The sequence below is a fragment of the Hypanus sabinus genome, chromosome 1 (genome assembly GCF_030144855.1).
Source record: "Hypanus sabinus isolate sHypSab1 chromosome 1, sHypSab1.hap1, whole genome shotgun sequence".
Classification (NCBI taxonomy): domain Eukaryota; kingdom Metazoa; phylum Chordata; class Chondrichthyes; order Myliobatiformes; family Dasyatidae; genus Hypanus; species Hypanus sabinus.
Window position 1 is genome coordinate 146,546,138 of NC_082706.1, and position 10,626 is coordinate 146,556,763.

At 42.9% G+C, this 10,626-nt stretch overlaps 1 protein-coding gene across 1 annotated transcript in view; it reads left to right on the forward strand.

The window, feature by feature from the left end:
• Positions 1-10,626, forward strand: part of sspo (SCO-spondin) — a 261,575-nt gene that overhangs the window by 206,010 nt on the left and 44,939 nt on the right. Inside the window, exon 84 of the mRNA XM_059990301.1 lies at positions 5,722-5,892. Coding sequence (XP_059846284.1) covers positions 5,722-5,892 — 171 coding nt within the window. The remainder of the gene's footprint in view (positions 1-5,721; positions 5,893-10,626) is intronic.

Genomic DNA, 10,626 nt, shown 5'->3' on the forward strand with positions numbered 1-10,626 from the left:
TAAACCCATTATGGTTTTACACAATTGTATGAGGTTTTCTCTCTGTTCTATGACCGAGGTGCTCAATTCCTGGCAACAGTCTTGTAAATGTTCTTTGACTTTTCAAAGTTCAAAGTAAATGTATTAGCAAAGTACATATGTCAACAGATACAACCCTGAGGTTCATTTTCTTGCAGGCATATGCAATAAATCCATAATAGAATAATAACCATAACAGAATCAATGACAGACTGCACCAACTTGGGTGTTCAACCAGTGTGCAAAAAACGACAAACTGTGCACACAAATGGAAATACATAATAAATAAATAAGCAATAAATATTGAGAACATGAGATAAAGAGTCCTTGAAAGTGAATCCATAGGTTATGGGAACATTTCAGTGCTGGGGCAAGTGAATTTGAGTGAAGTCATCCCCTTTGGTTCAAGAACATGATTGTTGAGGGGTAATAACAGTTCCTGAACCTGGTGGTGTGAGTGCTGAGGTTCCCATACATTCTTCCTGATAGCAGCAGCGAGAACAGAGCATGACCTAGGTAGTGGGAGACCCTGATGATGGATCCTGCTTTCCTGTGACAATGCTCTGTGTGTGTGCTCAGTGGTGGGGAGGGCTTTACCCGCGATGAACTGGGCCATATCCACTACTTTTTTTTAGGATCTTCCATTGAAGGGCATTGGTGTTTCCATATCAGGCTGTGATGCAGCCAGTTAATATATTCTCCATCACACATCTATAGGCGTTTGTCAAAGTAACAGATGTCATGCTGAATCTTTGCAAACTCCTAAGGAAGCAGTGGTGCTGCCCAGGACAGGTCCTCTGAAATGATATCACTGAAGAATGTAAAGTTACTGACCCTCTCCTTGATCCTCTGAGTACTGGCTCCTGGACCTGCAGTTTCCTCCTGAAGTTAATATTCAGCTCTTTGGTCTCGCTGACATTGAGTTCTGCCAAAGGGTTTCAGCCTGAAACATCGAATGTGCTCCTTTCCTAGATGCTGCCTGGCCTGCTGAGTTCCTCCAGCACTTTGTGTGTGTTGCTCGGATTTACAGCATCTGCAGATTTTCTTTTGATTGAGTAAGAGGCTGTTGCTGTGGCACCACTCAGCCAGATTTTCAGTCTCCCTGCTATGTGCTGATTCTTCACAGCATTTGATTTGACCTACGAAAGTGGTGTAGAGAGCAAACTTGAATATGGCATTGGAGCTGTGCTTAGCCACAGATTCATAAGTGAAAAGTGAGTAGAGCTGGAGGCTAAGCACTCAGCATTGTGGTGCCACTGTGCTGTTGGAAATTGTGCAGGAGGTGTTTTTGCCAATCCGAACTGACTGGGGTCTGCAAGTGAGGAAATCCAGGATCAGTTTGCACAAGCAGATATTGAAGCCATGGTCTTGAAGCTTATTGATTGGTTTTGAGGGGATAATAGTATTGAATGCTAAGCTGCATTTGATAAGGAGCATCCTGATGTATACATCTTTGCTGTTCAGATGTTCCAGGTTGAGTGAAGAGCCAATGAAATGACATCTGTTTTCAACCTGTTGCACCTGTAAGCAAACTGGAACAGATCCAAGTTGCTTGTCAGGCAGGAGTTGCTTCATCATCAACCTCCTAAAACACTTAATCACAGTGGATATAAGTGCTGCTGGATGATAGTCACTGAGGCAGGTTATCACATTCTTAGGCACTGGTGTAAGTGAAGCCTGCTTTTGAAGCAGGTGGGTACCTCAGAATGTCAAAGAGAGAAGTTAAAGATCTCAGTGAACCCTCCAGCCAATTGATCAACACAGGTCATTAGTACTTGGCTAGATGCTCCATCTGAGTTGGATGCTTTTTATGGCTTCACCCTCCTGAAGGGTGCTCGCATGTCGGCCTTAGAGTCTGAAACCATTGGGAGCTATGGGAGTTCATGATGGTTCCTCCATGCTTTGACAGTCAAATGAGCATAGAAGTCACTGAGCTCATCTGGAAGCAAGGCCCAGCTGTCACCCATATCATTGATTTTACTTTATGAGAGGCAATAGCATTTTAGCTCTGCCACAACATTGATTTTAGTTTACTCTGCAATTGCCACTTTGCCTGTGAGGTTGCTTTCCTGAGGTCATGCCTGGACCCCTTGTGATTTTCTTGGTACTCGAATGCCTCTGATCTGGCCCTCAGCAGATTGCAGATCTCATTGTTCATTCAGGGCTTCTGATTGGGGAAGATTCTGAATGATTTTTTTGGGGACATACTTGTCTTGAACTGTTTTTACAATGTCCGTGGCAACCATGGCGTGTTCATTCAGACCTACAGATGAGTCTTTGAAAATGGTCCAGTCCACTGACTCAAAGCAATCCTTTACCGTTCCTCTGCCTCCTACAACCACCTCTTTGTTGCCCTAATCTCTGAAGCCTTGCTCTTTAGCCTCTGCCTCTATGCAGGTAGGGGAAGGATAGCCAAGCGATCAGATTTCTGAAAAAGGGGCCTGAGGGTGGGCATTCCTTATCTTTGTATAACAGCATGTTGGGACCTCTGGTGCTACAAGTTATATGCTGATGGTAAATGGACAGGGATTTCTTCAGTCCCCAACTATGATTTGAAATGCTTTGTGATGTACTGTTTCTTGTTTGGTGAGGGTATCATGCAGTTTCTCAAGCGCTTGATTATAGTTGGCTGCTGGCGGTAGGTAAACTCCAGTGAGTATCACATATGAGAACTCCCTTGGTATAGGCATTTGATCATTGGATGTTTAAAGTTGGGGGGCCATGAGTTTGACAAAACTGCCACATTGGAGCACCACTGAGAGCTTATCATGAAAAACATATCTTCACCTTTGCCTTTTCCAAATCAGCAGTTTATTCCATCCTGTGAAACAAAAAGCCTTTGAGTCTAATCACTATATCTGGCGTGCTGGGTGTAAATCATGACTTGGTTAAACATAGAACACTACAATCTCTCATTTCTCTCTGTTACAGCAATCTTGCCTCAGGTCCTCAACTTTGTTCTCCAGCAACTGCAGATTTGCTAACAAGATACAGGGTAGAGCAGGTCTCATTCCTCTGTGGTTTAATAATGCCTTTCCTGTAAAAGGGTGACCAAAACTGCTCAGACTGCCCCTGGAGTATTGTGTACAATGTCTTGTACAACTGCAACATAATGAAAGTGACCATAATACGATTGGATTTTACGCTGAATTTAAAGTGGTGTAGTTCTGTGCAAAATGTTAATCTCAAGCGAAGGAAAATATGAAGGTATGAGAGGGTGTTGGCTGCAGTTGACTGAGAGATCCTATTGAAAAGTGTAATGGAGTTGTACAGTAGAACTTCAAAGCCCATCATGCCCATTATGATGTTTCTAACCATCTACACTATCCAATTTGTCTACATTAGCATGGTATCCTTATATGAGGTTACTATTTAAGTGTTTTAATTAAATCTGACTCTGATATGCCCTCTGGTAGGAAATTCCAAATATCTACTCTGCATATACAAAAACAAAACACTTTCTGCTCAAATCCCCTTGATATCTATTTCCCGTCTTCTGAAAACGGAAGGGAATAACAGGCTACCCACATGTATGTACCAGTTACTTGGTCTGGACAAGGGATAAGGGAGCTAGGTACCTTTAAAAATGTAACCTTTGGAATGCTTCTGATGTCACAAACTAGGAGCATAAAGATGGGTCAGATGACTGGCTGAAGGGGTGGTGCAAGGAGATTTGGCTTTGGGTTTCTCTATCACTGCGACTGTTTCTGGGGAGTGAGGTTCCTGTGCAGGACTGGAGGCTGCAATTGAACCTGGGTCATGGGGAGTTGTGATATGAAAATAGCTGTGTCACTCTCCTGTTGAATTTACTTTTACTACATTTTTGTGTAATTATAATTAATTATGTTTGTGTAAATGATAAGGCTGATCCTTCCCCAGAGCTTGGGCCAGACTCTCTCCTCCGCCCTACGTTGCAGTATTGGAGCGGTCTCACTTGAGTGTTTGTCCACATCTGCAGGACAGCCCTGAGGGCAGCGAGGCCCCACTCCCATGGTCAGCTGTGAAGTTGCCACTATTGAATACCCTTGATATTCACAGCCTTTCATAATCACTCAGAACTTGGTAAATTGATTTATTATTGTTGCATGCACCAAGGTAGAGTGGGAATTAGTCAGTTTCTATACCAAGCTGTAATGCATTGGGATAGGATGCTTTTTATGGTGCGTCTATTAAAAACTGGTCAGGGTCAAAGGGGACATGCTAAATTCCTTTCGTCTCCTGGGGAAGTAGGAGCAGTAGTGTGTTTTCTTATCATGGCATCAATAGTTGGATCAGGACAGACTGTTGGTGATATTCACTCCTAGGAACTTGAAGCTGTTAACCTCTTGACCTCAGTACCACTGTTATATAGACAGGAGCGTTTGCAGCACCCATCCCCTAAAGCTCTTTCGTTTTGCTGACCATGGGGAAGGTGCTGTTATCTTGATACCATTTTACTAAGCTCTCTATCTCCTTGTACTCCAGCTTATTGTTATTTGAAGAAAGCCCCATGATGGTGGTGTTATGTGCAGACTTGTAGATGGAGCTGCAGCAGAATCTGCTATATGAGTTATGAGTACAGTGAGTTGACTAGGAGACTGAGGATGCAGCCTTGCAGGGCAGCAGCGATGAGGATAATCATGGTAGAGGTGTTCTGCCTGTCCTTATTGATTGTGGTCTGGGTCATGAGTCAAGGATCAGTTACAAAGGGAAGTGTTGAGTGCCAGGTCTGAGAGTTTGATTGGAATTATGGTACTTACAGAGCTGGAGTCTGACATAGGTGATTTTACTGTCCGAATGCTCCAGGGGTGAGTGTAGGGCAAGGTTTGCTGTGGACCCATTTCAGCAGTTGATGAATTGCATTGGTTTGAGAACGTATGGGAGGCTAGAGGTCATGTGTTCTATGCCTAGCCTCTCGAAGCACTTCATGGTGCTGGATGTCATTAAGGTGTAACTCTTGCTTCGGCTAGCAGCTTAATATTGGGTATGATAGCCCCTGGCCCGGCCAAACTTAAGAAATCTCATTTGGGTGGATGCTGCCCGATGCGTCCCCTATTACAAATCAGTACCATGAAATAACAAACAGTACACAATATGTGATTAAACAATTGAGCTTTATAATTCTTAATTTGACTATATGGTTAGTAAAGAAAACAAAAAAAGAAAAAAAAAGTGCTCATTCTCATGGAACAGTCTAATGCGCAGACGTTGGAGCTCACTGATAGACCGTTCATCTACCATCGACCCCCTCAGATCATCGCTGACCTTTGAACACTCACTTCACCCATTCCGTCCGGCGGTCTACCAATTCTCTCCATTTGTGTCTTCTCTCCCCGGCAAAAGAACCACGAATTCCCAGCTCCCAGACACACAAGAAAGAACAACATCCTGCTCATTGGCTAACATGCCCCATTATCTCTAGTCATAACCCAAATATTGTTGCTACACAGAAACCATTACTGCAGCTGTGGAACATTACAGAGAAGCCATTACATTAGCGGTGAAACCTTACAATGTGTTACAAAGAAATAAAATTACAGTCTATGAGGGACATGAAAATACAGAAACATCACATTTAAAACAATTAATGACATTATTTAATTTGATTAATTGAAAGTTAATGGTTTAATACCCTCACCCAAATGCCATGCCACATCATCTCATTGCAGGTCATGCAATGGCTCGACTAATATGACTCTGTCTGCCTTTACCTTTCTTTTTTAGTGGATGGAGGGTGGACGCCCTGGTCATCATGGTCTGACTGTTCAGTAACCTGTGGCTGGGGGTCGCAGACAAGCACAAGGGCTTGCATCAACCCCCCACCTCGGAACGGGGGCTCAGAGTGTGAAGGTCTCAGTATTCAAACTAAAAATTGCAGCAGTGCGGACTGCCCAGGTAACGTTCAAGGTTCAAAGTAAATTTGTTATCAAAGTACACATGTGTCACCATATACAACCCTGAGATTCATTTATCGTGAGTGTATGCAGCAGTAAATACAAAAAAACACAATAGAATCAATGAAAGACCACACACGACAGGACAGACAAACAACCACTATGCAAAAGACAACAAAATGTGCAACTACAAAAAGTACAAAAGTAATAATAATAATAAATAAGCAATGCATATTGAGAACATGTGATGAAGAGTTCTTGAAAGTGAGTCCATAGGTTGTGGGAACAGTTCAGTGATGGGGTGCTTGAAGTTATCCCCTCTGTTTCAAGAGGCTGATGGTTGAGGGGTAATAACTGTTCCTGAACCTGGTGGTGTGAGTCCTGAGGATCCTGTACCTTTTTGATGGCAGCAGTGAGAAGGGAGCATGGCTTAGCCTGCGGGGGTCCTTAATAATGGATGCTCTTTTCCTGCAACAGAACTCTGTGTCGATATGCTCAATGGTGGGGAGGGTTTTACCCATGATGGACTGAGCCATATCCACAACTTTTTTTTTAGGATTTTCCATTCAAGGATGTTGGTGTTTCCATACTGCAGCCAGTCAATATACTCTCCACTACATATCTATAGACGTTTATAAAAGTTTTAGGTGATGTGCCTAAACTTCACAAACCTCAAAGTAGTGGTGTTGCTGTGTTTTCTTCATAATGGCACTTAAGTGCTGGACCCTGGTTAAATCCTCTGAAACTGAATTTCAGAGGAACACAGGAACTTAAAGTTGCTGACCCTCTCTGCCTGTGATCCCCCAATAAGAACTGGCTCCTGGACCTCCAGTTTCCTCTTCCTGGTCAATAACCATTCCTTGGTCTTGTTGACATTGAGTGAGAAGTTGTTATTGTTGCACCACTTAGCCAGATTTTCAGTCTCCTTCTGATTCGTCACCTCCTTTGATTTGGCCAGTGGCAGTGGTGCCAACATCAAACTTAAATATGGTATTGGAGCTGTGCTTAGCCTCCTAGTCATAAGTATAAAGTGAGCAGAGCCGGGGTTAAGCACACAGCATTGTGGTCAGAACTGGAGAATGGAGACATTCAGAATGAGAGGAGGGAGGGAGAAGGAAGGAATGTGTGAGGCAGGGTCAGAATGAAGAATTGAGAGACAAATTGAGTGATGCTTGGGGAAGATAAAAGAAATAACAAGACTTCAAGGCCAACATTTTTCCATAAGGATAAAAGCCGGGTATAACAGGTGTAGGGAACCCAGGGTATCAAGTGATACTGAAGGGTTAGATAAAAAAAATTAACAAAGCACATATCAGATATAGGGAACTAATGATAGGGGAGGCTATCATCAATGGAAGGAAAGATGCTGGAAAAAAAAACTCAGGAGAGTTTTGATCGTCAAGTCGAAAGGCAGGGATGAATCCAAGACAACCAACCTGACTTTTCTAAGGAAAAATCCTGTTTGACCAGTTTGAGTAAATTTTTTTGAAGAGATTACAAAGTGCATTGTTGGAGGCAGGGCAGTTGATGTGAGCTGCATGGACTTTAGTCACGTCAATATTCCATGTAGGAGACTGGTTTAAAAGGTTAGGGCCCATGAGATCCGGGGCAAATTGACAAACTAGGTCCAAGATTGGCAATAGGAGATAGAGGATAATAATGGAGGTTTTCTTTTGCAATTTGTAGTAGCATCTTGGAGTGTATAGGGGTACATGGAAGTTCAAGTTCACAAATTCTTGAAGGTGGCAGCATAGGCAGATAATGTAATTAAGAAGATGTGCGGGATACTGGCTTTATTGGTCAGGACATTGAATAGAGAAGTGGAGAAGTTACCATTCATTTTGTATGTTCTGGGTTTGTTTATCCTTTGGAAATTTATCACCTCACATTTATCAATATTAAAGTCCATATGGATTTGCCTGTCGATCATACAAGAGGTCCATTTACAGTAAGAGACTAATAGCAATGGATAGAAACTGTCCTTAAACCTGGTGGAATGTGCTTTCAGGTGTTTGTTTACCCAATGGGAGAACTGAGAAGAGAAAATATTCTGGGTAGATGGGTGGATTACTCTGGCTGCTTTACTGAGGCAGTGGGAGGTATAGACAGAGTTCACAGAGTCTACAGCAGGCTTCTGTGATGTGCTGAGCTGCACCCATAATTTCTCTGCAGTTTCTTGCAGTCAGTTGTTCTACCAAGCTGTTATGCATCCAGATAAAATGCTGCACAGATAAAAATTGGCAAGAGTTTTTGAGTGAGTGTGAGTGGTTAAGGCCCAAATTAGAGAAGCAGAATCACTAATGCAATAGTCTCTGGATTACTACCTGAGTCAAATACACATGAGCATGAGATACACATAAGATCAGAGAGTTCACTAGTTCAAATACAGGTGTGGAAGAAATGGGTTTTCTTCATGAGATACACACCCTGGTTCTGTTCTGTTAGGCTTCACCTGAAGGAAGCTGGCAACAGTGTTATTTTGACTATTGTGGTTGTTTATAAGGTTTTAAACAATATTTTCAGGGGCAGGGACCGGGTGAAGGTAAAATTAAAGGGAAAGAACAGACAACAATGCAGTATAATGATGTGGGTAGTAGAATCCGGAGATTGACAGGAAGGGACAGAGTCTGCAAATGTATCGGTGCAACCAGTTACTCAGAACAGAGAAGAAATGGTAAGAAAACAAATATAAGGGTCTTTGTCTGAATGTGTACAGCATTCATAACATATGAATTGATGGGACAAAGAGAAATCATCTACTAACTGCAATACAGGAATGTTGTGAAGATGATATCCTGGGCATTTTATATTTTTTCAAGGTAGGCAGCTAAGGAAAGGTGTGCACTTTCCTGCTCTTTACAAAGCACTGTGGGTAGAGATAGGGTTGTTCCATGGTACTATAACAATACCAGGATGCAATTTGGAATATCAGCAGCTTACAAAGATGAATGGCACTCAATCTATAACCTCTAGGCTGACCTCTCCTGCACTCGAAGGCCAAGGAGCTATGAGGAATGCAGAAAGGCTTTCCAGACCAGTAAGAGGCATTTTGAAACGTGTAGTGCCGTCGAGATGGAGGGTGGACAGTGGCAGAAGAGATTTGCTACATGTGCAAAACAAATCGTCTTTTTCCTGGGAGGGGGCATACTAAAACCAAGTGGGTATAGGTTTAAAATCAGGGGCCAGAGGGACATCAGGGGCGAGTTTCTTCATGCAGAAGTGGTGCACATGTGGATTGAGCAGCCAGAAACAGCAGTTGAGGTGGGCACATCAGCAACATTTAAAAGTAATCTAGACAAGTACATGGAGAGCAGAGGTTTCGAGGGCTGTGGGCCAAGAGCAGGCTGTTAAGACTAGCTCACTGGGCAACACAATCAGCATGGGAGAGTTGGGCTAAAGGGTCTGTTTCATTCTGTATATTCCTATAGTTCTAATTATCTCCCCTCTCAGCCTCTGCTCTCCGGTTCTGATTCCCCAACCCTGGAAAATGACCATGCACATTATGCACCTCATAAACTTACAGACTTCTAAAAGATCACTTCTCATTTATCTACCTTCTAATGAAAAAAAAGTTTCAAGCTGGTCAACCTCTTGAGTCCCAGCAACACCCTCATGGCAACACACACAAGATGCTGGAGGAACTCAAGCAGGCCAGGCAGCATCTGTGGAAAAAAGGACAGTTCGGGCAGTTCGGCAGAACATCCTCCTGCTTCTCCTCAGCACACTTCCCAGTTTAATAGTATCTTTCTGATAGCTGAGTAACCAAAACAGAAGAGAACATTCCAAATATTGCCTCACAAACAGCTTATCCAACTGCAACATAACATCCCAACTTTTACACTCAGTGCTCTGACTGATGACGAGTGTGCTGTAAGACTTCTCACCACCCTGTCTACCTGTGACACCACTTTCAGGGAGCCCATGTACTCCCAGCTGCCCCTGTTCTACAACACTACCCAGACCTTACTGGGAAAAGTCAATTTCCCAGAGGATCTAACCTGGACCCAACACATTGATGCAGCTCCACAAAGAGCACGACAGTGACTATATTTCATTAGGAGTTTGAAAAGATTTGGTGTGTCACCAAAAACACTCGAAAATTTCTACAGATGCACCGTGGGGCGCATTCTAACGGGTTGCTTCACCATCTGGTATGGGGGGGGGGGGGGGAGGGGTTGCGATTTGCTACTGCACAGGATCGAACTAAGCTTCAGAGTGTTGTAAATTTCATCAGCTCCATCATGAGCACTAGCCTCCGAAATATTCAAAACATCTTTAAGGAGCGATGCCTCAAAAAATTGGCATCCATCATTAAGGCCCCCATCACTGAGGCCATGCTCCCTTCTCAGGTACAGAAGCCTGAAGGTTCACACTCAGCAATTCAGGAACAGCTTCTTCCCCTCTGCCATCTGATTTCTGAATGAAATTGAACCCTTGAACGCTACCTCACTACTTTTTTAAATTTCTATATTTGCACTACTTATTTAATTTAACTATTTGATTTATATGCTGTAATTCACAGCTTTTTCTGTTATTTTGAATTGTGCTGCTGCAAAGATAACAAATTTCATGCCCATGATATTAAACCTGATACTGATTTCTTTTCCCAAGATGCAATAACATGCATATCTGAATTAAACTCTATTTGCTATATCTATGCACACTTACACAGCTGATCAAAATCGCTCTGCAAATCCTGATCACTATTTTCACTGCCAATGATACCACCTATTTT